We start from the raw sequence: 26,140 nt of genomic DNA, 5'->3' as shown, positions 1-26,140 counted from the left end.
AAGGCATTTTTCTCTTATATCCATAAAATGATATAATTTTTGCAAGTATAGAAATGTGTCATAAATTATACAGAATGTTCCTTAATTACAGCTCAATGCAACTTGGTACTTTCCTCCCTCCCTAAAAAACGAGAGAGAACCAAAAAAATAATATATATAACTGTATATATATATATATTTATATTTATATAATATAGACAAACCAAATATGAAAAAAAATCATTTCCTCTTTGGTATAAAAATCAGACTCTCACCTTGAGAGACACACAAACAGACATGATGTTGAATTTGTAAACCGTGTGGCCAAAAGGAATTTCCCTGTCAAGCTTTCCCCACCTCCAGCCCCTGCCCACCCCACCCGCCTCACTGGAACACCTCCAATTCCCATGGGACGACCACATCCCTCACTCCCAGCTCCACACCATTCCTGAGTAACCCCCTCCACTACCGAAGACATGGAAAAAGTTCTGCCCAAGGATGACTTGGTGGCAACTAACTTGGGTGACACCTAACTTGGGGAAGAGCTTCGTAGGTGTGGATCATGGAAAGACTGACGCGCCTCGGCTCCGCTGTCATTGAGCACCCCCTGCCGGAAGCCGGGCCTGGAGCGGGTGGGACCGCTGTTGCCGGGAGCAGCAGAGCTTGGCTTCCCTGCAGCCTCAGCTCACAGGGCTCAGCTTCCCATTCCGGGCGCCACCTCAGGTGCCGGCAACACCGACGAGGAGGGAGGACAGTCAGAATGGACTCGGCCCATGAACGTGGGTCTAAATTTGACATTAAAGAAAATGTTTTCAGGATTACTTATCACACCCAGCTTTCGGTCACTGAGGACGGGCTGTTCTCCCGGGCTCCAGTCCGGTACCAGCAGGACTTATGGAATCCAGGAGTTAGTTGTGGGGGCGGGGGAGTGGGGGAGAGGCAGCACTTCACTCTCAAGGTGAGGAAGGAGACAGGACCCAATGCCCCTGGTCTATCCTCCCAACAGCTTCTGGCTGATGGGCAGCTCCCTCCCAGGTCGGCCTCTTGGTCCCGCAAGGGCACCAGCTGCTGGAGGGCTCCTCCCAAACCGCTCCCCTCCCAGCCAGGCCGGGGCACCTTCCCCAAGAGAGTTAAGACACCAACACAACATAAAAGCCACAGAAAGGCCGCCTCCACTTGCCAAAAAAAAAAAAGACAGAACCAAACTGGACATAGACATAAATCAAGGAGAGACACACACTGTGAGGGGCCCAGGGCCCCAGCAGGTCTCTGGCTTCCCGGCATGATACATTCTTGTGTAATTCAGGAACAGGGGCTCTGGGGCCCCTCTGGGGATCGGGAGTAAAAAAATACAGAGATTATAGTCTCCCTGTGGGCTCCCAGGCAGGACAGGGGCAGACACAATCTCTCACAGGTTTTCTACTGCTTTTGGGTCCACATTTGAGCCCCCAGTGGGGGCTGGTGGCCAATGCCCCAGCCCCACTCTGCCCTTGGGGCCCTCCCCCTCCACCCTCCCAGCTGCTCGGAGGGCCCTGGGCTGGGGATGCCCCAGCCGCTCTTAGCAGGACCAGCAGGACAGAGTCTACCAGGAGAGAAGGGATGAGGACCCGAAGCTTGGAGACAGACGCTGTCCTCTCGGCGGCCGGCCAGCCCCACGTGAGCTGACTGATCACCGGCACGGAGCGTCCGCCTTCTGGCCTTCAGCCCTTGAGGGGCTTGTCGGCCCCTCCGCTGGGGCTGCTGGCGCTGTCACTCTTCTTCCTGCGGAGGCTCTCAATCCAGCTGGAGCTGGAGCGGGTGGTGAAGCTGGAGAGCGCCAGGGAGCTGAGCCGCATGTTCTTGCCAGACATGATGAGTTCCCCGAAGCCCTCCTGGTGGGAGAAGGCGTAGCCAGAGCGCCGGGACCCCGTGCGGCCCACCCGCCTCATGCAGCGGTGTTGGGCCTTCTGCTTCTTCCTCACCAGCTGGGTGTAGCGGACCTGGCAGGAGCGGGGCAGCATGAGGGAAGGAGCCTTTGTCAGCACGCGAGCATCAGACACTACCTCGGAGAAGGGACCCAGAGCACTGGGGACTGGGCAGGCACAGGGACCACCACCCACACACTTAACGGAAACTGCAGCAGTGTCTGCACACGCCACCTCCGACCCCCACAGCAGACAGCCCGGCCTCTCACCGTGTCCGAGAGATCCGGCTTCAGGTTCAGCCTGAGAAACCGAAAGGCGACCACAGGCATGATGCAGACGACCGTGGTGAGCACGATGGTCAGCCACACAGTCGGCTGGGCCAGGGTGTTCTGGGCGTTACCTGGGAGAGGAGGAGCCGGGCGCTTCAGGGGGCACAGAGCAGGCGTAAGGGCAGCCTCTCAGAGCTCCCCATTTCTTTTTCTGGCAGCCCCACTTTCCCAGTCTCAAAACTTAAGTCATCTCTGGCCTCTCTTTCTGCTCCCCAAATGTTTATCTCCAAATTGGATTCTAGCTCCAAACTCTACCCAAGACTTCAGATCTGCTTTTGTTTTGGTGGGGTTTTTCTGGCTGTGCTGCACAGCATACAGGGTCTTAGTTCCCCAACCAGGGATGGAATCCATACCCCCTGCAGTGGAAGTTCGGAGTCTTAACCACTGGACCCTCAGGGATGGCCCCAGACCTGTTTTTTTTTAACTGCCTTAACCTGACACCTCTGTTCATCTCAGCTTCACACAGCTGAAAGTGAACTACTGTTTCCTCTGTTCACAATTTGCTCCACATCTTCCCTGCCTCAGGAGATGCTACCACCCACTAGGTTGCTCCAAGGAAAAGCTCTGAAGTCAACCTGGTTCCTGCCCCAGCCATCTCAGGCCCCCATCCAATCTGTCAGCTCCATTTCCAAAATACCTACGGGATTCCACCACTTTTACTCTACTCTAAGCCGCCATCATTCTCACCTGCTACATTGCTGCTACAGCCTTCTGGTTAGTCTCCCCAGGTTCTACCTTTGTCCTCTTTTTTAAATTTATTTGGCTGTGCCGAATCTTAGTTGGGGCATGCAGCATCTAGTTCCCTGATCGGGGTAGAACCCGAGCCCCCCACATTGGGAGCTCAGAGTCTTAGCCACTAGACCACCAGGGAAGTCTCTGTGCTCCACCTTTTATCGTCCACAAAACAGTAAGAGTGAGCCTTTAAAAACATAAAGCAGTTTATGACATTTCCCTGCTCAACACCCTCTAAATTCCAAAGTTCTGGGCTTCCCTGGTGGCTCAGTGGTAAAGAATCTGCTTGCCAGTGCAGGAGATATGGGTTTGATCCCTGCTCCAGGAAGATCCCACACGCCTCGGAGCAACTAAGCACACATGCCCTATGCTCTAGAGACTGGGAGCCCGTGCTCTGCAAGAAGAGGAGCCGCCACAGTGAGAAGCCGGTGCACTGCAACTGGACGGCAGCCTCCACTCTCTACAACTAGAGAAAGCCCATGAGCAGCAACGAAGACCCAGCACACCAAAAACAAATAAAAATCACAAGTGAAAAAAACCCCTAAGTTCTTAGCCTTGGCCTATAAAAGACCTGGACTGATTTTCATCCCTAACCCTCTGCCTCAGCCCTACCTTCCAACCTCATCTGCTCCACGCCTCCAGCCCCTCTGCCACTCATGACCTCTCTGCAATCCCTCAAATAAGATTTCTGTATCACTGTTCCTCTTCCTGTACCAGTCCTTCCCAGAGAGGCCAGGGGCTGGGTCAGATACACCTAGAGTCCCATGGCACCATCCAGAATACGTGACACGTAAGGAGTGTTGAATAAATGCCTACCTTCCCTGTTAGTCCCAGAATGACTGTGATCCTTCACTGACTCAAGGGAAAGCCAGAGGGACTCACCCACAAACCGAAATTGGTTTGGAAACATGTCGAAGAGCCCATTGCTGTGCATGGCAAAGAGGATGGCAAAGTAAACTGCCAGGCTGCCCCAGATGAAGAAGTGGTTGATAGCTGTCCAGTAGCCAGTATCCAGTCCAATCTGCAAAAAGCAGTTGTCACAAGCAGAAGGAGCATCCCCCCCAAACCCTGTCCCCCTCCCAGGAACTGCAGTGCCCAGGGCACCCCAGGGACAGGAGGCTCACTCACCCTGGGAGTGGGGGCAGCTCCCGGACCACCTCCTACCTGCACACTGACCACGATGACCAGTGAAGTGGCCACGGTGACCGCAAAGGACTGGTAGTCAGCTAGCTGGGTGCCATCATCCCGGGTGGCTTCAGCAAACACCCCATAGGGGATGAAGAACATGAGCACGGACGTGTAGATGCCCTGGGCAATGCAGATGAAGAACTCCCGCTTGTTGAAGAGGAGATTCAGCTGGCCTGGCTCGTATAACTTAGGGTACTCCATGCTCCGCTGCTCTGGGACATCCTGTGTGCAGAGGGCCAGCGGCACAGGAGGCTCAGAAGCTGCCCAACTCGGGGCGGTGGGGGGACAAGGGCAGACTTTGTCCCTGCCTCCTTTTTCTAAATTCTTTGGCAGCTAGACTCAACCTCAAGCCAGCTGCCCCAAGTCAATGTCTGTTCAGCAACCCAGGAAAGTTAAGGTCAGCAGTGGCCGAGAGGGAGGCCCAGTCAGCTGCCCAGCTCATGGAACTGCCTTGCCAGGGACCACAGCCAGTGAGCACAAGAGCCACATGCCCACCACTATTGGGTGACACCCTTGCAGCAATGCCCCTCTTCCCAACACACTCAGGCACCCAACTCCCTCATACCTGATCGAAGACCCCCATAGCCAGGACTGGGAGGGAGGTGTACACGATATTATAAAGGGTGATGAAATACTGGTCGTAGACTGTCTGCAAAGAGAACAGGGAGCAAGAAAAGGTGAACATGCAGTCTCTCTTTACTACACATCAGGCGGAGGAAGACAGCCAACGTGGCACAGGTGGAGGCCTGAGGAATTTTCTGGAACTTGCTCTCCACTCCTTCAACAAGCCTTTTTTTTTTTTTTTTTTTTAAATGCATGCATCAGACAACAGCTAGATCCTAAGGGGACCAAGCAACGAACAGGACAGACACAATCTCCGTCCTTAAGGAGCTTCAGGACAGGCATGCCAGGGGACTGGGAAACTCGTCACCTGGGCTGAGAAGCCGCAGAAGAAGCCAAACCAGAAGTGGACCATGGTGAAAGCGAAGTTCTTGTAGAAGAAATAGCAGAGGAACTTGCACATGCGCAGGTAGGACCAGCGTCCATGCACCAGCAGGAGGCGCTGCAGGAACTTGAACTGGGAGAAGGAGTAGTCGGAGGCCAGCACCGCCTGGATCCCTTCCTGCCCACTGATGCCCACACCAATGTGAGCCGCTGCAGAGACAAGAGACGACGGGAAGATGAAGACGCCGCGCGCTTCAGAGTCCCACGACGTTCCGGCCCGCCCCTTCCGTCATCACTCCTCCCTGGGTCTCTCTCCCTGCCCGAGGGCCCAGCCGCCACCCCTGCACAGTCCACACTCACTTTTGATCATGCTGACGTCGTTGGCTCCATCCCCGATGGCCAGGGTCACAGCCTTCTTGTACTTCTTCACCAGTTCCACCACCTGTGCCTTCTGCAAGGGAGTCACCCGGCAGCAGATGACAGCTTTGCAGGCACAGGCCGTCTCCAGAAACTCCAGCTCCATGTCTGCCTCTAACGCGTGGGCCTGGAACACAGAGAGCACTGAGCAAACTCCATGTGCTCCAGGAGAGACCTGGGGATCAACTCCTTTAAGACCACAGCCCCAGCGAAGTCCAGGGAATGGGAACAAGGTAAGATATAATAGCCGCTCTCTGAAAAGATCCTGCCCAAGCTAAGGGTGGCGACACTCACCAGGCTGTGCCCGTTGATAACCAGGGCATACTCCCCAGCCACAGCTTCCAGGACAGAGGTGAGCCTGGAAGAAGAAAGTTTCTCCTGGTAGGTGAAGCCATTGCCCACAGCACGGGACGAATCCATCATCTTCTCCCGGGCTTTCCTGCGAAGGGGAAACGAGACCATGGTCGGCCAGGACAGGAGCAGGATTCAAGCCCAATCAGCAAACCTGTGTGTACCCCCAGGTATGGTGCAGAGCATCCAGGTCTGCTTACCTGAGCTCCTCCCGCACTTCCAAGACCGTGTGGCCAGTGACGATGAACACCTCTGTCATGTCGTCCGTCAGCATCTTGCAGGAATAGCCAATGTTCACGGCCGTCTCTACCAAGAGAAAGTGCAGGAGCTCTGGACGGGCCCCTGACGAAGCCGGTGCGCTTGCCAGCCCGGTGTTCCAGGCTTGCCAGGACCCCACAGTGCTGAATGCAGGTGCAATCTCCTCTGCCCTACAGGCCTCTCACCTTGTTTGTCTCCAGTCAGCACCCAGATCTTGATGTTGGCCAGCGTCAGGAGGGCAATGGTCTCCGGAACCCCTTGCTGAAGCTTGTCCTCAATGGCTGTGGCACCCAGCAGCTGAAAATAACCACAAGCGCTCCTAGCACAAGAGTCCAGGCCCAGGCCCTCCTCACCCACCCTCGGCCCACTCTGCAGACCATACCATCATGTCGCTCTCAACCTCCTCGTAGATGCTGGCCAGCCGGTCGTCCCGGCTGTCCTGGGCCAGGCTGGCTTGGAGCCGTCTCCCGGCCCACTCCTCGTAGTATTCTTCATCCAGATCCTTGTAGGCCAGGACCAGGGTTCTCAGCCCTTCGCCTGCATACTCCTGAAAGAGGAAGAAGCCAGAGAGTCGGCCCCAGTCTCCCACCACCTCACTGAGAGCAGCAGAACCACAGGGGCCCCTTGCTCATGCTTACATTCAGATGGTCGGTGGTGGTGTTGAGCAGCTCTTGGGTAGAATGATGGAGTCTGTCCAGCAAGATGGTGTCAGCCCCTTTGCAGTAGAGTCTTATTTTCCCCTCTGGATTCCGCACTGTCAGTGGGGCAGGGGGAAAATGTCCCAGGAAAGAATGGGATATTCAGATAAGTAAAGGCCCTGAATTGCAACACACCAAGGTCACCCAGTACACCTCACCCACCCCAGGACTGCATGCTGCCCCCGAATGCCTCCGGCAGCCCGATCCCGGCCTCACCTATGACTGACATCCGTTTGCGGATATTGTTGAAGTCCAGGATGGCCAGCAGCTGGTAGGTGATGGCGGTGCCCATCTCATGCACAGTGATGGTTTTGGGGGTACGAGAGCGGAATACGAAGCCAAAGTTCCTGGCTGCGGTGACCAAGGCCCCCTCGTCCGGAGACTGGGCTTTGTAGTAGAGCTCCCCTGGGCGTGGAGGAGGGACACACGTGGTGTCAGCAGCCCCGCTCTCAGCCACCAGCCGCGTGTTCCTGCCCAGGAAACCCCAGGTGGCCAGGCCACAGGCAGAGCACGGCTCAAGCCCGAGAGTCCATCGGGCAGGGAAGCGCAGGCCAGCCCCTGGGCTCACCTCCGCTCTTCTCCTCCGACATGACGGTGTGGCACAACGAGAGGAGGCGGAAGAACTCGTGGGCGTGGGGGTCCCCCGTCTTGACAGCCTCCAAGAGAGCGGGGTCCCAAAACAAGAACTTCTTGTCAGCCAGAGGATTAAAGGAGAAGTCGACGGGCTCAGGCCTCTGGAGCAGGTAAGAGGACCATCAGGAAAGGGTGGGTCCCCAGGCTGCTTCCCGGGGAGGGGTGGGGCGGTCCCCACCAGGATCCTGTCCACTGCCAACCTCAAGATTGCCACCCGTGCCACCAAGTCTTCCTTACTACACCCATCTCCTCCGACCAGCTTCCACGCCCTAGCCAAGCAACACGTCACCCCCGACTATGCCAACCCTGGCCAGGCACCCTGTGTTCAACTAGCACCGAGAACCAGTATGGAGGCTGGACCTTACCTCTCCCAATTCAGCTTTGTGTCCCAGGACATCGAACACGTCACCTACACACGGCCAGGACAGAGGAGGAGCAGTGTCAGAGCAGGGGGAGGGGCCGCCAGCACAGAACCCGCGGGCACCTGGGACCCGCGACCCTTGTGGCTGAGTGAACGTCACCCAGATTCAACACAGCTGACTAGAAAGACAGGAGGCACAGGCACCCTGGGTCTTCAGAACGCCAGGACTCAAAAGCCACGGCACTCTCGGCTCCCCATCCCCACCCCCTTCCGGCTCTCCCCAGAGGGCAGCTCCAACGCCACACCCATGCCCCCGGGGCCCCAGGCCCCTCGGCTCTTAGGCCTGTGCACCAGACAAAGCCTCACACGCTGGCCTCCAAGCCTAGGTTAGTACAGAAAGCAGTTAGGAGAGGGGCTCACTTGGCATAAAAGACCCCAGGCACCCTGTCCCCAAGCCATCCCAGCAGCTCAGCCACTAGGCCACTGCAGTGGGGCCACACTGGGAAGGCCACAGTCACATTCCAGAGACTCACAGGGGCCCTGGGCAGCAACACGGGGAGAGGCTAGCACTCCGCCAGGGCTGACAAGGTCCCACCTGGCCCGGGGTGCCAAGCGGCCAGCGTCCTGGGCTTCTGTTCAAACAGCCAAGGAGCGGCCCCACTGCCTGGAGCTGAGAGGCGGTGCAGGCACCAGCAGAGGAGAGGGGGGAGCACCGTCAGGATCTGCCTCCTGATCTGGGTGCAGAGCAGACCCTCTCAAGGCCCCACAGACCCCAGTAGGAAAAGAAGGAAAGCCCAGATGTGGAGCCCAGCGTGGGAGCCCCAGCAGCAGGGTCCTCCCCGCCCTCGTCCCCAGTGGCGCGGCCATACCGTAGCTGCGGCCGTTGATGGAGCACTTGTTGAAGACCATGATGTTCTGGGTGAGGGTGCCCGTCTTGTCGGAGAAGATGTACTCCACCTGGCCCAGCTCCTCGTTCAGGGTGGTGGTGCGGGCCTCGGCAGGCGTCCGCTTCTTCATGCAGAACATCTTCTTGTCCCAGTTGATGAAGTAGCTGTGGCCCAGGCGGATGACCTCCACGCTGCGCAGGGGACAGGAGGTGAGGCTGAGGGCAGGGAGGGGAGCAGGGCCCCACCCCCATGGGCCTTCGCTGCAGGCCCTCCACCTGGGGAGAGACGAGAACGGAGCGGAGCGGACACCTGGGCGGGGGAGGATGGCAAGGAGCGCCTGAAGGTGGAACCTGCCACGCCTGGCCGGCAAAGGGGGTCCCCGACCCCGACCCTCCGATGCCCTCCAGACAAAAAGGGACAAAGGGCCTGGGCAGGCGGGACAGACGGCACAGGCAGAGGAGGAGGGACTGCGGACAAGGCACTCGACCAGTTCTTACCTCTGGGCTAATAATACAGAAACCATGCAGAGAAAACAAGAGAAAGTGCAAGAGGGAAGGAGGAGAAAAAAAAGAGAGAGAGATAATGAGGGTGCTGCGCGGGCCACAGCATCACACACGCCCTGCAGGGAGAGGAAACCGAGGCAGCCCTGGAGCCCCCACCTCGCTGCCCGAGCCCAAGCTGCCCAGCTCTGGGCTGCACAAGCCAACTCGGGGAGCTCAGGGAGCACTCGGGGCAGACTGAGATGCTGACTCCAGGAGGCGATGGGGCCTCAAGAGTCCAGGGAACAACCCCCATCTACACCAGCGTGGGGCTCTCCTAAGGTCGGTTCACATCATCCTCTTTACAAGGCAATGCCTTCCGGGATCTGGACCGTCAGCATCTCAGAAACGGCCCCATGTCTGGGTCCTGCCAGCCAAGCAATGGGGCCACATCCGGAACCCTGCTTCCCACCTGACTGGGACTGGTCAGGATCCCCTTACCAGGCCAAAACTGAGCCAGCTAGAAATGCCTTCGTGGCCTACGCCCCACTCAGCTGATCAAGCGTCCCCTCCCTGCCCTCCTCCCCAAATACACACACTGTAACCTGAGGAGACTTAGAAACTTTCTCAGGCAGCTACCATGGGCTTCACGTGAACTTGAATATAAAACACAGACAGCAAAGTCCAAAGATGGAAAAAAAAATTCAGATTGGAAACAAGAAAAGATGTAAATAGCAACAAAGAACCAGAGTTGCAGATAATGATGGACATGCTACCACCTGATATTTGTACAGTAATTTAAATTTTTTTAAGTAGTTTTTTGACCATGTCACTCAGCATGTGGGATCTTAGTTTTCCCAACTGACCAGAGATGAAACCTGTACCCCCTGGACTGGAAGCACTGAGTCTTAACCACTGGACCTCCAGGGAAGTCCCAGTAAAAATGAAATTACATTTTAATTTAAAAAATGTATTTTCCAATCTATTATACCAAGATGTTCCTATGAAGAGGCTGGAACTTGTCCCATTTTTCGTGAGAAAACCGAGGCCCTAAGTGACTGTGGATTTGCCTGAGGTCAGGTGGCTACTGAGGGGGCAGGACTAAACCCCAAGCCTTCTGAGTCTCCTCCTAATACTTCACAGAAACCCTGCTGTCCACCCTCAGCACAGAGATTCCTTATCTCCTGCCCACTGTCAGCAGCACTAGGACTCAGGCGCAAGTGGGAGATCCAAGGAGACTATCTGGGGAATCTGTGAACAAGAGAAAACATAAGGGAAGAGTTCTAAGCATCCCTCTAATGTCCTCAGCAATGTCACAGGTTGGGATCCTGGTGTTTCAGTGGTTAGGACTCTGAGCTGTCACCGTCGAGGGCCGGGGTTTGATCCCCGGACGGGGATCTAAGATGCCACAAGCCGCACAGCCAAAAAAATAACAACAATAAAGTCTACAATGTGATCAGTTTAAACAAAGGCACAGGTTCTCTTGTCTCAAGTGCAAGGCACTAAATGCAAAGAGATCTCTTCTGGCCATTCGTTCTTCTCCAGCATTCCCCCTTCCTCGCTTCACTCCCTGTTAACAGCTGCTTTCCCAAAAACACCCTAGACGTCCTCTTACTCCCAGTTACGCTATATGCCACTGCCAGCCAACATTTCCTAAAGCATTCTTTAGATTTTTTTTTTTTTTTAAAGAATCTTTTAATGGTTTCCTGAGTGAATGTCCACTGGCAAAGATTCAAGCTCCTTCACAACAGGGAACAGGCTTATGTTCCCAGCTCTCTGTCTCATAGGCCCCCACTCAGGGTCCATGCTCCTGCCAAACTGTCCCAGGATGAACCATTCTGAGGTCCCTATCTCCGTGCCTTTGTGTCCAGCCCTCTCCTCCAGGCTCACCTTCGCCCCTCCCCGCCACCACTCAAAGTCCCGTTCAACAGCCACCTCTTCAGAGATGTCCTCCCTGATTAACTGCATGGGGAGTAACGAGCTTCCCATCTTCATGGCACTCTGTGCCTCTGGGGTATCTCAGAGGGATGCACAGGTGTCCTACACTGTCTGCACCTCTCCTCCTGCACCAGTCTGCTGCTCCTGAAGGCAGAGGCTATGTTATGCATCAACTGTGTCCCCTCGCTTCACACGCGAGCATGACACTGAAGGCAGGTAGGATGACTGTTAACAGCACTAGTTCCCACTTTGCTTCATAATGTATTTAGATTTAGCTCCCTCTACTAGACTGAAGCTCCTGGAGGGAAGAAATCCATTCTTAGCACATCTTTGTGCCACCGCACCTAGCCTGCTTCTTTGCACAGTCAGCATGCGATAAGTATGTGCTATATAAATCAACATGATTTTTGTTCTAATACAATCCAAAGTGCCAAGAAAACTGCAGTGAAGTCTGCTTTGCCCATGAAGATAAACAGATAACATGTTCACAGCACAGGAAGGAGAGGACCCCAAGTTCCCTCTCGAGGATTTCATCTTCACGGAAGAGAAAAGTCTGCCAAGGGACCACCTGAGCTCCCTGGAGAGACCCCAGCGCAGAGAGACAGCATACCTGACATAGAGCGATATGGGCACGACGGTGTTGAGGATGATGATGTAGGACCAGAAGGAGAGGAAGCCAGAGAAGAAGGCACTGTCCACCGCCTCGTCCCAGGGCAGGTAGACCTGGAAGCGCATCCCCACCTCGTGTTCCCAGATGGCATTGCCAATGGCCAGGATCACCCCCATGCAGACCAGGAATCCAAAAATCTGCAGAGGAATGAAAAGCGGAGGCTAAGCTGCAAAACCAAGGAAGCCCTGAGGAAGTCCTCAAAACCAAGTGAATCCCTGAAGGTTACCATCAGTACCCAGAGCCCTCAAAGGCTCAGGTATCTTTAAAATGGTCATATGCTCTAGTGGGAAGCATCCAGAACTGGTGATCACCTGGCACATGGCCTTCTCTTGCAATGCTTTTCTCAACTGTGTTCTGAGAAGCTGAAAGGGTTGTGCAGTATCCATTCTGATATTCTAGAACCCTCAGGAGACATCAAAGGTGGTAAGGGTCGAGGTAAGTTACTTTCAACATACCAAAGAAGCCTACTGGAAATCACCCATTTACCAGAGCTAAGTCTCTACAAGCCAACAAAAATACCATGTTTCTGTAATGTTCATTATCTCATACAGGTTGCCAAAAATTAAAAAAAAATTTTTTTGGCCATACCACGCAGCCAATGGGACCTTAGTTTCCTGCCTCCAGCAGTGGAACTGTGGATTCCTGACCACTGGATCAGTTGAAGAAGAATCGTAAGAAAGCTTTCGAAAGAAAAAAGTTGAGACCACTGCGTGATTTCAGACATCTATCTTCCAAGCTGCCTCCACTCCAGATGCTTTGAAGCAAAGCAGAAACCATCCTGATGCCCAAGGACCACCAGGGGGCGATAAGAGCCTTGGCCTGATAGCCTCTCAGACTGGGTTTCTGCAAACCCTTTAAGGGAGGAAACTGTCTCACAGGAGGCTGGCCCCAGCCAGCCTTTGCAAGCTGGCATGTGGGGGGGCAGGCAGCAGGCAGTGGGGGCGCAAGAAGGGGAGCGGAGCTCGACAAGGAGCTCAGGTTTCTAGCAAAACAAGAGAAGGATTCAGGAACTGCCAACAACTAAAACAGAAACTTTTCCCTTGGGATCCTTTGCTCTTGGAAGTCAGGGGAAAAGACCCTGTTCTCCATCATCCAAATGGAAATTTTTCTTTTAATTCCCTCTCCATCCCCATGAAGGCTGCCTTGTCCCTGGCAAAAGCAAACAGAAAGTCACATGCTAGACTAAGTCACCATCGTAACTGGAATCCAGAGAACAGAAGATTTGTTTTAAGTTGTTCATTCATACATGTTCCAAAGGTTTTTTAAATAACACCTTCTAAATCCAAAAGGAGCCTGAAATAAACACTGCCTTTGAGTGGCTGACCTGCCAGTGGCTTTAAAGTTAAAACCTGAAGACTGACTACTGACCAGGGAGGAGAGATGGGAGTAACAGGACCCGCCCAAGGACAACTAGAAGGGCAGAGGCAGGAACCGTTTGTGGGAAGCCTTACCCAGAGCACCAGTGTGTTCATTAGGCGATCAATACTTGTTCTCTTGAATTTTGTCCTGCCACTGTTCTGCATCAGCTTAGTGTCAGGACCTAGAAAGGCATGGGAAGGGCTGGGAAAGCCAAACAACGAATCTGCCTCTAGGCTTCTGCCCGGGCATCCAGTCTATAGGACATCAGGGTGGAAGAGAGACACTGGCTGGATGAGAGGCTCGGCTCCAGGACCCACTCCAGTCTCTTCCCACGTTCCTGAAGGCCAGCAGAGGCACCACTCCCGCCCTTCTCTCTTTGGGCCCGAGGAGGCTCACCTGCAAAGATGACCAGCCCGAAACACCACTCGGTGTTTCGCAGCACGCAGCCCCGCAGCAGCATGTTCTGGTTGCTCAGGGGGAACTTGTTCTCCTTCCAGTAGAGGGTTCCGCTGAATTTGTCTAGCTTGTTGTTGGGAGGTTCGCAAATCACTTCACCTAAAGGGAAGACAGGAGTGCACCTGCTTGAGGTGTGGTCTGTAGCTTGACCATGAGACAACAGCACAGAAAAACCAGCTGCGGTGAGAGGGGGTTAGGATGCGGGCCCATCCGCACACCGCTGGCGCAACTTTCTGGGGAAGAAAGGAGGCGGCATGAATTCCTATTAAAAGCACACATACCCTCGGCCCCAGTAATCCCACTCTGGGGACTCGTTCTACAGAGGTAATAGCAGAGCTTGCAAGAATTTTATTGAAGCGTTATTTGAACAGCAAAAGACTGAGCTGAATAAATTACAAAGCCTCGATTCTATGAAACATTATACAGTTATGAAAAAGAATGGTACAAATTTCTTTACATAGAGACGTGATAAGATACTTATGATGAATTTAAGTAAGTACAGAAACGCTGGTTGAAGAGATTTCAGTACAGTACGATCCCACCGATTTACGCTCACATAAACAGAAGGAAAAGTGTGGATGACTACATACTACACTGCCAGTTAACCTGACAACCCTGAGGAGGCTAGAGTTGGAGGGCAGGAGAGCTTTCTCTTTTATATGCTACATAGTTTGCCTTGTTAGAAGAAGCATGTATAAGAAACAAGAATAAGCTGAGTTTCTCTCAACATGTATAGCAAAGAGGCAGCTGGCAGCCAGGAGCTCTTGAAATGACCATCAATTCAAAAGCTAAGTGATAGCCCCTCAGCATTCCTGAACCCCTCGGCACCTCCCCAACCACCCAAAAGAGTCCAGGGAGCTGCAGTCACAGCAAAAAGAAGCCAAAGAGAGAAGGCACAATTTAGATCCCAAAACCCAAGACATCTCCTCTGCCTGAAAGCTGCTTCTCCAGGACTACTTACCATCAAACTTGGCAAGCTTACTGATGTCTCCCAATTCCGAGGTGACTGGAATCGCCTGCCGCACTTTCATGTTGGTCTCTCTGGAAGGAGAGTGTCCCTGAGTCCTGATTCCCTTCCTTTCCTTTAGATTCTACCTGGGGACACCTGACCAAGGAGCATCACCACCCCCAGGCATTACTGGGTAGGTAACACTTCTACACACCCAAAGCCTGTTCCAAAAGGTACAGACTCCAGACCTGGGGACCACTTTCAGCAACAAGCCTGCTAGCCCACAGGAGGAAGGAGGAGACACTGAGCACGCAACTCACCCGTCAAGTTCTGCTGTCTCTATGTAACACAGCCCATGGGGCTCGCTGCTGGAAAGGAGGAGGAGATCCGCCTAGAAAGAAAACCTAATGAGAAGGCCAAAGACCCAAACCTCCACCCCGAAGGACTCTCTGAAGATCCCTCCTTCCACTAAGCACTCTTGGTCTGCTTAGTCCTGAGCACATGAATGGCCAGAAAGGAGGCATAATATATGACACAGAAGCTTCCCACTCAAGAAAGTTTCCTCCCATGAGTGTGTAAGAGGCAACTGTCAACAGGAAAGACACATTCCTTTCTGCCCCCCCCCAAAAAAGGGGGGTGGGGAGAGCCCTGTAGGCCTAGAGGGGCACCCGCCCCTTACCGCCACAAACTGGTTGTTTTCTAGCTTGATAATATCACCAACACAGACGTTCATCCACTGCTCCTGCTGGAGGCTGAGGCAAGAAGACAGAGCAAAGGTCGTCAGTAGTTAGAGAAGTTCCCAGGGGACCCTTTTCCTTCCCAAGGCCCTCAGTCTTCAACAAGCACTCACATTCCGTTGATCAGCACCTGAGACTGACGGTTATTCACTTGGTTATCGCTCTTGTGGCGGAACTGAAGAAAGGAAAGCAAGGTAAGCCATCTTCTCCTGCGCCAAGGGACTTAGCTGATCAGCGGGAAGCAGAACATGCTGGGTGCCACCATGTATACACCTGTTCACGGGTCTACTCCCTCCTTGACTCCCCCACCCTACTTTCGGCCAAGATTCCACAGAGCTAGTGGATCAGGTTAGGGATGGTAAGGTCGCTGAGGAACTCTGCTAAGTGGAGGAGGGAGAGTTGCAGGGCCGGGGTGGGGTGGGGATGGAGGGTGGGGGAACAGTGTAAGAAGGAAAGCAGCTCACATAGTCATCAGTGGCATCTTTAACAGCTGTGATGGTGAGGACAAGAACCAAAGGCACAATGGTGGTGAACCAGGACAGGGAAGAGATCTGCGGGATCAACTGGAAAAAAAGGACCGAGAACGCATGCCTCTGAGGTCCTGTCCTCGGTTCCCCCAGACTTTTCTCCTCCTTGACCTTAGTAGGCTTTGTGAATTAATTGCAAAGGGTTTGATTTTACCAGCGGTCGCTTACCTGCAGAATGAGAAGGAACAGGAAGTAGGTATTGGCCACTTCCTGGAACTGCTCAAAGAGGTTGACAGGCAGGAAGGTGAGAATATTGTACTTGGAGGTCTTGATGCAGTTACTCTGTAGTGGGAGGAAGAGAAGATCGTGAGGCGCCCTCCAATGCCAACCCAGAACCAGATTGAGGCTGCCCTCTCCACCTACACTTTCCAAACCTCTGCCCCTAAAAGTCAGGAGGTATAAGAGGGGGAAAAAGGAGGAGAGAAGAGAGTCTCATGGGGTCAATGGTCTCATGGGATCCTGCTTCACTGACAGGTCAGGGCATGAAAAATTCAGCAGAGCAGCAGATGACAAGTGGCAAAGAGGCTGCCTTCCCCTCCCCCAAGCACCCTCCCAGCAGTCAGCCCTCCACCCCCACCCAGGACGGACAGGATGCACCCGTCCTTCCTTCCCGACCCAGGAAGAGGGCACAGGTGGTCTGGGGCCTCTCACCGCATACTGGAATTTCTCATTGTATTCTCGGTCATTGGCCCGCGCCCTCCTTTCTTCTTCTGCAAGAGAATGATGCTGCAGTCAGGAGCAGACTGAGGCCCAGCCCAGCACCTTGTCAGGCCCACCCCACTCTGTGGGTTTTCCACTGAGGGCCCCAGGTTCCTTCCATGGCACACAGTTTTAAGGAGTTTAGTGGCACACGTGAGGTGTCACTGAATTCTTCCCTCTAGTCCACCTCTCACCACCAGCCTGACCACTGGGCTCTGCAGGTGCGACACTCACAGGACAGGATGCCATTCTCCTTTCCTCACCAACAACCGTCAAGCTCTCCCACTGGGGGCACCGGTTTCTCGCCCCCATCCCTTTAATTAACGCTGTAGGAATTAACGGTCCTAGGGATCTCCAGAACAGCAGCTGAAGACACTAAGCTTCCCCTCACAGCTCCAGCCCTGGTACTGCCCTCCTCCTAACCCAGTGGGTGGGGTGGGTGGCAAGACGGAGGGTCACGGTGCCCTGGAACTGCTTTGCGGCAGCATCCCAGCCCCACGTGCAGTCCCCCCTACAGACGCCTCTGCTTGTCACATGTCACCAGCAGCGGCTTCTGACTGGCCCACGATGACATCATCTTATTTCAAAGCTCGTCTTCAAGTAGGAGAGGGGGTGGTCAGGGATATGGGTCATGCAGACTGAGACAGAGATGAAAGAGGGAAGAATGGGATGTAGTTGAAGCAGTCACTCTCTCACCATAACCTTTCTTGTGCTGTCTGCACGTATTTCCCCTAAAACAACACATCTGTCACTAACCAAGTGACTAACGAACTAAACCTATTCTGAACACCCACAGATCTGGGACTGCAGGCACCAAGTTCAGGTCCCAGAACACAGAGGTGTCCTAGGAAGGGTCCTAGATGGGTTCTCCAGCCCAACTCCGGTGGTCATGACCACAGGCTGAAAAACCGGGTACCCTGGTTAGGCAGTAAACATCATGACAAACCCGACCTGGACTATCAAGCAGCATTCCAGACGCCTTCCCTCACTCTCCCCAGCAGCCTGCAGAGCGCACTGCAGCAGCAAAACCTCAGACCACAGCATCCTCTGCCTGCCCAGAGTGCTCTCTCTCCGCCTGGTCACTTTACTCCCAAAACTTCCCCAAAGGGGACCGTCAGGCTGAGTCGCCTGCGCAGTCAACGACAAGCATGCAAAGAGAGAGGTAGAGACCAGACCCTTCGGAGCCAGGATCTCTGGGTCTGCAGAGGATATGGGAACGCTGTGGGGAGGCCCGGAGACAAGAGAATGGGGGGGGGGGGGACTAAGGGCTCAGGAGAGTTGCCAGTAGCTGCCTCCCGTTACCTGTCCCCCAGGAGGGCTTCTTTCTGCTCCAGGAGGGGGGCGCCCCGGCCCGGGCCCACTTCTCGGGCATCTCCTTGGGGACCGTCATGACCCCAGTTTGAGCGGGGTAAGGGCGGGCTGTCTGTCGGTCTGTCCTCGGCCTCAGCGGCTCCGACGGGGCGGCCCCCCGGGGAGGCACAGGAGCTGCGGCCGCTCAGAGGGGAGCCCCGGCCGTCGGGCGCGCGCCCCACCTGCAGCCCCGGCCATCCCCGCGGCCGCCCGCACCCGGCGACGCCGCGCGCTCAGATGCGCCGCCGCCGCCCCCGACGCCCCCCGCGGACGCAGACGCGCGCTGAGTGGCCCGGGACTGTGCGCGCACGCCCCAGGCTCCGCCCCCACCCGCTCCCCCGACTGCAGGGGCAGCCGCCTGCCAGCGCGCCGCGTAGGCGAAAGCCAGCACCGAGCCCCGCCTCCCTCCGCCGGGCCAATGCGCGTGAGGGGACTGCCAGCGTTGTCCAGGGCAACCGTTTTCATCCCACTGCCTCCCATCCCCACCCCCGCCCGCAAGAAAACAAGAAGGACCGGGATGGTTGGGAAAATGAGGGGAGGAGATGAAGTGTGAGGACAGAGAGGTGACGGCGGGAACACAGCACCCTGGACTCCCCAAAACAGAGAATAGGCGCTCCAGGTGCCCCGAGATAAAAGTCTGTGTGTTTGGGGGTGAAGGGCAAGTCCTCAGCACGCTCCTGAGGGGAAAACCAGCTTAGAGAATCAAGGGGAAGAATTATGGTTTCCTAAGGCTTCCCCCAGGATGGATAGGGGCTGCAATCTACCCTCCTTCAGACCCATTACCTGTCGTCCGTCCTCCTCCCTGTGCTCCCTGAGCCATAAAAACACCCACTCCAGATGGTCCCAGGGATTCCCCCTGACCCCCACCTTCTGACTGTCTTACCTGGGGGGCGCTTTTTTGCACACAGTGCCATCTCACCCAGCAAGGTCCCAGCAATCCCATGGGAGACCCTGCAGAAGGTGACAAGTGCGTGAGGTCAGGAAGCTGAGGGTAACCCTTCATTCCCCTTTTCAGACTCCTCCCCAATTCCGATCCTGTCCCTCTCCAGCCTTTCCCACTAAGTCCACACCAACTCTCTGCTCTCACTGCCCCAATAGGTCCCTGAAAAAGAGGGGACTTCCCCACCACCTCCCCCAATGCCTCTGCCTTGGATAACATGGAGGCACACACACTTTATAAAAACCAAGACCTGCAGGGAAAGGAAGGGCACAAAGAGAAGAGGCCAGATATGGACAGGAGGGGCACAGCTCCAAAAGTAGCCACCCCAGGGAGCATGGATGCCTTGGGTGCTCTCCTGGTGGCAATGAGTGGGTGCCTGTGTTTACTGGAAAGCAGAATTTCCACCAAGGGGTGGGGCTGAGGGAACATGAGCCAGGAAACACCTGGCAGAGCATCAGGAAACGGTGGGCAGGCACCACCCTTCTCAAAAAGCTTATGATCTTCCCACTCCCCTCCTCCCCATTACTAAGGCTTCCATTATCACCTCCTCTAGGGGAGTTCACTGTAGAGGCATGGCCTTCACTTCCTGCACACACAGTCTCCAAACCACTTCCTCTCAGTCTGGGACAGCTGCCCTTCTGGACCAACAAAGGGGTCTTCTCAACCCTGATGGAGAGGCATCCCTCTCTCTCTCTTCCACCCCAAGCCTAGTCTAGTCAGTATGGCACTGCGTTGCAAACTCAGGGAACATCAGATGGATTTCTGCTTCTTTCTATCTCCCCATGTTCTTCCTTTCACCTAAAAAAGGTAAAAGGCCTGGCCTGTAAGACACAGTCACAGAGCCTCATCCTAGCCTGACCCAAAGGAAACTGCCAGCCAGGTCCTGGGTCCTCTAGTCACCTCCTCTTTCTTTGTCTGGGTGGAGCGCCTTCCTCCCCTTTGGTTCCCCTGTCTCCAGCCTCCTGGGAACACTCCTCCAGCCTGTCAGACCCAAGAGATACTAATTGTCTGTCTGCCCAACCTCTATAATTACACACTCTGGGCAAGGCCGTCATCCACACCAGTTCTTCGTTCACTAAGCTGGACTCCCTTCCTGAACCCCAATCAGGTAATACTTCTCTGACTCTCCCCAACTCTGGCAACCAAGGGTGCCTGGCTCAGGAAGAAAAACCTCTTCCAAGATGCCAAGCCCTCCTACAGGGCCCCCAGCCAGGGTCTCCACCCAGTCTACAGTATGAGTCATAGGAGGTGGGGCATGAAGGGAGAGGTTAAAAGAGAGGATGCAAGGGTGGGCATCACAAGTTCCACAGCCAGCCCCGCCCTCATCTAGAAGCACTGTCAGCCCCAAGATCTGGGTTTGAATCCTAAGAAAGAGTTAATGAAGGAGCAGCAAGGCTCTCAGGAGTCAGAAGCCTGGACACCAACCAGGAAAGTTGTTTTACCTCCGAGACCCTGGGGAGACTGAAAGCTGGCTTGGCCCTAGACTTCACCCCCTCTGGGGGGCCATAATAGGAAGGAAAGGGAGGAGGGAGACCTGGGAACAGGGACCCTCTCTCACTTCTCCTTCCCAGTCTCACACAGCCTAGGTTTTCTGAACCCAGGCCCATTAGCCACGTCGCTCTGCCCCGTCACCCTGCCCCAGCCCCCTCTGCAGCCACATTTGGGATAAAAATAGCCAGCTCTGGGAAGAAGGCAGTGCTCCATGGAGGAAAACCGGCTCCTCCTTTAGGCCTGGCCCCTGCTCCCCTCCAGCCCAAACCCAGAAAGCCTGACCCCTTGTTTCAGAGGAAGCTGGCAAGGGATATTTATGGGCAGGTTAGGGAAACAGAAGGGAAGGGAATCCAGGACCCCCAGCTCACTTGCCACCGACACCTGGCCGCTTTCCATCGTCAAGGACAGAACCCGGGACTCACTCCCAGCTCCGAACTCCCAGCGCTACCACCTCTCCTTGAACCTCGGTTTCCTCACGCACCTTACAGAGACAAAGCCTGCTATTCCCTAACTCCCTTCTACAGGCGCCCAAACCTTCGGACCCCGAGTACGCTCCTCACCCCCAAAACTCTCTGGGCGGTGCTGAGCTCCTGCTCGGCACCCCCGCGCCCCTTCTATGGTCTCCCGCGCCCCGCCAGCACCCCACCCTCCCGTCCTGCGGACGGCCTCCCGAATCTCCCCCACTCTCAGGCACCCAACACCACCTTCCCTCCAGTCATCCAGTCCCTCACCTCCGTCTCACGGCAGCTCCGACTCCCCATTCCCTCCCGATCCTCCCCGGCCACTCCAACCCCGAGTCCGCAGCCGCATCTCCGCCTGCCCTCCCGGCCCCGCGCTCCCGGGCTGCTGCCCCCGCCTCACCTCAGCGCTCAGCGCTCGGCGCCCGCCCCGGCGGCCCCGTCCTGCCCATGCCGGGGGCTGGGGCGGGGGGCGCTCGGCTCACCTCCCCGCGGGCTCCCGCCCCCCCCAGCTGCAGCCCCTCTCCCCCCGGGGCCTCGGCCCGCTACTTTGTGTCAGTTTCGGCCACGGCGGGGCGGAAGTGACGGAGGTGGCGGGAGAGGGCGGGGGGCGGGAGGGGGTTTTGGGGAGGGGTGAGGAAGGGGGAAGGCGGGAGCCGCCATTTTTGTGCGGGGCAGGGGGAGGGTCTTAACCCCGGGGATGCTCAGCGCCGCGAGGCCGCGATCCCCGCCCCACCCACTCCCAGACGCATCCATCCCCGGTCCAAAAAAAAAAAAAGTCTGGAGGCAAGATCGCTCTGAGATTTTTTATTTTTAATTTGAAAAATGGGAAACAGAAGAAGGCTGCTTCTCTGCTAAAAGAGACCTCTCTTCGTCGGGGAGGTGTGTGAGAGTTGAGGAAGCGCTGAACGACGAGAATTTTCCTCCGCGCCAGCTGGCCTTTACTCCTACTCTTTCCGCTCGCGGCCCTCTGCCCCTTCGCCTTCTCTCCTCGCCCTGGCTCATGTCTTCTCACTGTAGTGCGCCCTCTCCTTGAATGACACAGCCCGGAATGTCTAGGTATGGGGTCGTGCCTCAGTTTCTCCATCTTGCTCTCGCAGTCTCCAGCCACTTGACTGGTTGTGTTCTTCTGGCGGCCCTCCCTTTCCCGTCCCCCTCCCCCCCACGCCTCCTTGGTGGAGGCGGTTTCCCTACCACCACCCCTAATTACTATCTGCGGGGTGGCTGAATCTGGGCGAGGCGCCCCAGTCAGCGTAAAGGCGGACGGCCTGAGGCTACGAGAGCTGGGAGTCAAGCAGTGGGGGCCAAGCTTTGGAAGAAGTCCCCTGGATTAAGCCCTGCACAGGATGGTCGGCTCCCACCATCCTGCAGATTCCCGAAGCCTTCCCAATCCGGTTTCCATGGTGCGCACCCTCTGGCGGCTACTTGGAGGAACTACGTTCTTGGAAGTCCAGGGTCCGAAAACCTGCATGGGCGAGGAGGGGGATGAGCAGCCTGAGTCTGGTACCTGAGCCTCCTCGTTCTTCCTGTCCAGGCATCCTCCCCAGTTTAGGAAGAGGAGGTGCCTAGATGAGTACACGGAGAAGCTGCCCAGGGCCTGGCGTATTAATAAAGAGAAAGAACATCTTGTCCCTCTTCAGTGTCCACGAGGAAGGTGAGGACTGTCCTGTCAGAGTCGCAGCTTACTCTCCTGCAGCTGAGTTGCGGCCGGACTTCCGGAGCCTGAGGCTTCCTGTTGGGCACACTCTAGATCCTGAGATGGCTCTGAGTCCTCAGGATGGTGCTGCGCCACCAGCAGCTGGGATGTGGCTGTGCCAAGCATGCCCCCCACTAGAGGGCCCATCACAGGAACCCACCACCAACCATTGCCAGCACTGCCAGATAAGAACAGAAGGGAGATATCAGGGTGAGCCCCTTAGCCTTCCCTCTGAAGAACGGAGGGTATTCAGAAAACTCCCTAAAGCAGTTCCTGGGGTGAGAGACACCAGAAGGAGTGTTGTGGCACCAAAGCATAGCACCCAGAGAGGAGGAGACCCCAGGAGAGCTTGATCTTTAGGGATTATCTCATACATGCATTTTGTCTAACACAACCTCTAAATCTTCCTGTTTCAATGAAAAGGGTAAAAGGGGAGAAAGGGGACAAGACATAAAGGGAGACCTGGGGCTTAGAGGAGGCTCAAACTGTCCTGAGATGCCAAGAGAACTATTTAAAAGGAGAGAGCTGGAGAGCCAGGGTCAGAGCCCTTAGCAAGGGGTGGGAGCGGAAGGACAGCACCAGGGGAGGCTACCTGAAGACTTCAGGGCCCCAGCCAGCTATGTAGGCGAAAAGCTGTGGGCCGAGGTCCTGGGCAGGTTGATTGGGAGCTCACAGTTGGCACCCACGGATAGCGTGATGGCCAGGATCAGTAACCCCACTACCACAGGCTCCAGACCTGCAGGCGCTCCCTTGTTCTGTGTGTCTAGGATGGCCTTCCCCACCATCAGCATTCAGGTGCCCAGAACCTTGGAGTCGACAGAGGCAGGGGGCCTCCCGTTAGCTGCCAGTTGCACCACCTGCCCTATCTCACCCAAGCACTCCAGGCTGCCACCCCATGGCATCTGACTTTGTCCAACTCAGGCAGCTGGGGAAGGCGAGATGCAAAGATAAAGCCAGCCGCACAACCCACCCAGACCCTAAACAGCAGGCCGAGCTTCCAGGGGGAAAAAGGCAAAGGTTGTGGCTTTCCTGGGTCACCCTCTTATACCTACGTGATCCAGGAAGCCATTGCTCAGAGACAGGTAGGGGACAGGGTAGGTGGCAAAGATGGAAGCCGTCTCCTTGGGACCAGTCACTGTCCGGCTCCCACCTGTGTAGTTCTGTAGGGCATCTGTAGGGTAGGGCACACCCAGGATTTCCATCTTTGCTCATTCAAAACTGCTCTAAGGCGTCGTTAACCACACACAGGTGCCCCCAACCTTGTTCTCTGTTACCGTCATAGAGAGCGTAGGGGACTCCAGAGGCACAGAACACAGACAGCAACTGCACCAGGGAGTAAATGAGAAACCTGGCCCAGGGGAGGTGTCCCCGGAGGCACATGGGCAGGGAGAAGGCTGGATTCAGGTGGGCCCCTTCAAGGATCAAGAAAAGAAAACCGATATCCATTGTCTATCAGGCACTGTCACCAGTAACACTGCTATTCCTCCCCACAACTCTTAAGTCAAATGTTGCTATTCTCATCACATGCGTTAGGAAGTTGAGGCTGAAGGAGGTTAAGTGACTTGTTAAGGTCATGCAGTGAAGCCAAGTTCAAACCTGGGTCTGTCTGCACTTTCTATTCCAGTACTTGATGCGATGTGAGTCTGAGGAACAAGCTGGTGAGGTCCTAAGCAAGGGTGAACCCCAGAGGGCTTAGGTGGGAGACACAAGATGAGTTTACTCATTTACTCATGATGCCTTGCCATAGAGTTCTGTCTACCTGAGCGGAGGATTAATGTGAAGTGGGAGGGCGAGATATAGAAAGAGAAGGGACTGGACTGGGCCAGAGGCATATCTCAGTCCAGGGCACTGGTCAAGCTCAAGGAGATAATGTCTGTGAGTCACCAAGGGATCCTTTGCACTATTACCAAACTCAAGTGCACATCCTGCTTTGTCTGATGACTAGACCTCACCCTCCTCACCTGAGACATTACCACTCACATAGGTGGCTAGCATAACGCCCGGAGAGCCAGCCAGAAACACGGTAAAGAAGTTTTTTTTTGGTTCCTCCACTGGTGACAGCCTGGGCCGAAGACCCCTGTATGAGGAGCTGTTGGAGAAAAGAAAGATGAGGAAGAGGGAACCAAGGATAGGGAGCCTGGGACACCCTGGGAGAGAGAGACTGGGAAGAGAGGGGATGGCCAAGATTGATGAACAGACTTGAGGGATCAGCAAGAGAAAACAGAAAGGGGAAAGAGAAAAGAGGGGAGAAACAGAGGGAGAGTAAGGGAAGCGAAGGAGGGTAAGAGATGGAAAGTGACAGGAATAAAATTGGGAAGGTAGGAGAGGCAAGAGGAGCAAGAGCAGGAAAAAGAGGCTGCTGGAGGCGTTGTCTTCCTAGTGCACCCAGAGGAAGAGGTAAGGACCCTAGGAGGAGCGCAGCTCCCTCTTTCCTCCGCCTCAATTAGACCACCTACCATGAGCACAGACACAGCCAGAAACTCCGCCAGGCACTGCCGGGCCGGGAGGCTGCGGATCTGGAGCCTGTCCTTGACTTCAACCGGAGACTGAATGGAGACCGAAGTGGGGACACCCTGTCCCTGGTCACCACTCTCCATCTGCGTAGACACACTGTTGCTACCCAGCTCCTGCCTGTCAGGGGCAAAGATAGGGAAAAGACTAAAACCGATTAGCTCAGTTACTGACCAGCAGCTGATGTCTGTCTGTGCGTGAGTGGAAGCTCAGGAGGAGGATGTGGGCAGACTGCGCACAGCCAGAGTCTGGCAAGTGGAAGCTCGGGAGGACAGAGATAACAGGAGAGTGTGGGCAGACTGCGCACAGCCAGAGTCTGGCGTTTGCCCAGTCTCTGTCTCCTGTCTCAGCCCCAGACCTCCCAGGAGTCAGGAGCCCCCCCTTGTGCTGACAGACTGCGGGGAGTAGCCTCCTTCGTGGGCGTTAGTTCTCTTGGTCCTCAAACCAGCTGTGGAAAGTGGTAGTAGGGTGCTCCCACTCTACGACTGTCCTGAGGATGGGCACGCACTGTCCTGAGAGGGCCTTAGACTTCCCCAGGCCACACAGCTAGTTTATAGCTAGGCCAGGTCTTCTGATTCTCCATCTGATATTCCACAGTGCCTCTCCTGTGGAATGTGAAGTCTTTCTTTCCCCCAGCCATTTGGATGCTTGGAAAATTTAACGTGCATCCAGGGAGACTGGACTGAAGACCACAGGCTGCAGGAGTAAAACCCACATCAGGAGTGCTTGTAGTCTCACCTTAACTAGAGAATGCTCTACCTTGTGTCTCTTGCCTTGGCTCCAGATGAGGGCTTCGTGCCCCCACTGAGCTCCACTTCCCTTTCTCTGGATGCTTGCCACCCTTATTCTGCTTTACATATAGCCACTTCCTACTTCTTCATATTTCAGGCCTCTAATTAAGATTCATTCAATGATGAATCAACCTCTAGCCCCTAGGGAAACAGTTTCTGCCCTCCTAGAGCTGATGCTCTAGTAGGTGGAAGTAGACAATACATAGACTTTTTTTTTTTTCCTTTGCACCATGCTGCATGTGGGATCTTAGTTCCCCTATCAGGGATTGAACCCATGCCTCCTTAACCACTGGGCCTCCAGGGAAGTCCAATATATAGATTTTTAAAAATATATATCATTTATGAGGTTCTTGAGAGCTGGACTATATAACCCCAGGGGCAGGGGTGGGGGTGAGGGGCTCTAGCAC

General features: G+C 55.2%; 2 protein-coding genes across 9 annotated transcripts; both read right to left on the bottom strand.

Annotated features, from left to right (window-relative positions):
• Positions 1 to 148: 148 nt before the first annotated feature.
• ATP8B2 (ATPase phospholipid transporting 8B2) lies at positions 149 to 21,318 on the bottom strand. 8 transcript variants are annotated; one of them, XM_042254689.2, is made up of 30 exons: positions 21,139 to 21,318; positions 20,646 to 20,758; positions 18,730 to 18,797; positions 16,449 to 16,507; positions 15,966 to 16,079; positions 15,735 to 15,833; positions 15,384 to 15,445; positions 15,213 to 15,285; positions 14,854 to 14,924; positions 14,546 to 14,625; positions 13,525 to 13,683; positions 13,221 to 13,309; positions 12,081 to 12,164; positions 11,710 to 11,906; positions 8,665 to 8,873; positions 7,800 to 7,843; positions 7,370 to 7,535; positions 7,018 to 7,206; positions 6,742 to 6,857; positions 6,486 to 6,650; positions 6,289 to 6,400; positions 6,046 to 6,151; positions 5,789 to 5,933; positions 5,438 to 5,621; positions 5,064 to 5,287; positions 4,698 to 4,781; positions 4,109 to 4,354; positions 3,827 to 3,965; positions 2,153 to 2,283; positions 149 to 1,958 (listed from the first exon to the last, which is right to left on the bottom strand). In XM_042254689.2, the coding sequence occupies exons 3-30, from the start codon at positions 18,758 to 18,760 to the stop codon at positions 1,680 to 1,682; spliced, it is 3,657 nt and encodes a 1,218-aa protein (XP_042110623.1). In that variant the 5' UTR covers positions 18,761 to 18,797; positions 20,646 to 20,758; positions 21,139 to 21,318; the 3' UTR covers positions 149 to 1,679. The 8 variants fall into 8 exon arrangements, with proteins under 8 accessions (XP_042110623.1, XP_042110622.1, XP_060258253.1 ...); XM_042254688.2 differs by lacking the exon at positions 20,646 to 20,758; XM_060402270.1 differs by lacking the exon at positions 20,646 to 20,758 and having other exon boundaries at positions 21,009 to 21,162.
• A 209-nt stretch (positions 21,319 to 21,527) lies between these two features.
• Positions 21,528 to 25,166, bottom strand: AQP10 (aquaporin 10). Its single transcript, XM_004003657.5, is given in 8 exon segments — positions 21,528 to 22,609; positions 23,024 to 23,090; positions 23,093 to 23,237; positions 23,484 to 23,602; positions 23,706 to 23,843; positions 24,393 to 24,477; positions 24,479 to 24,520; positions 24,888 to 25,166. Coding segments are annotated over 8 exon segments (942 nt in total). The 5' UTR covers positions 25,029 to 25,166; the 3' UTR covers positions 21,528 to 22,404.
• Positions 25,167 to 26,140: the final 974 nt, after the last annotated feature.

The sequence above is a fragment of the Ovis aries genome, chromosome 1 (assembly GCF_016772045.2).
Source record: "Ovis aries strain OAR_USU_Benz2616 breed Rambouillet chromosome 1, ARS-UI_Ramb_v3.0, whole genome shotgun sequence".
NCBI classification, from domain to species: Eukaryota; Metazoa; Chordata; class Mammalia; order Artiodactyla; family Bovidae; genus Ovis; species Ovis aries.
This window is presented reverse-complemented; position numbering and strand designations above follow the sequence as displayed.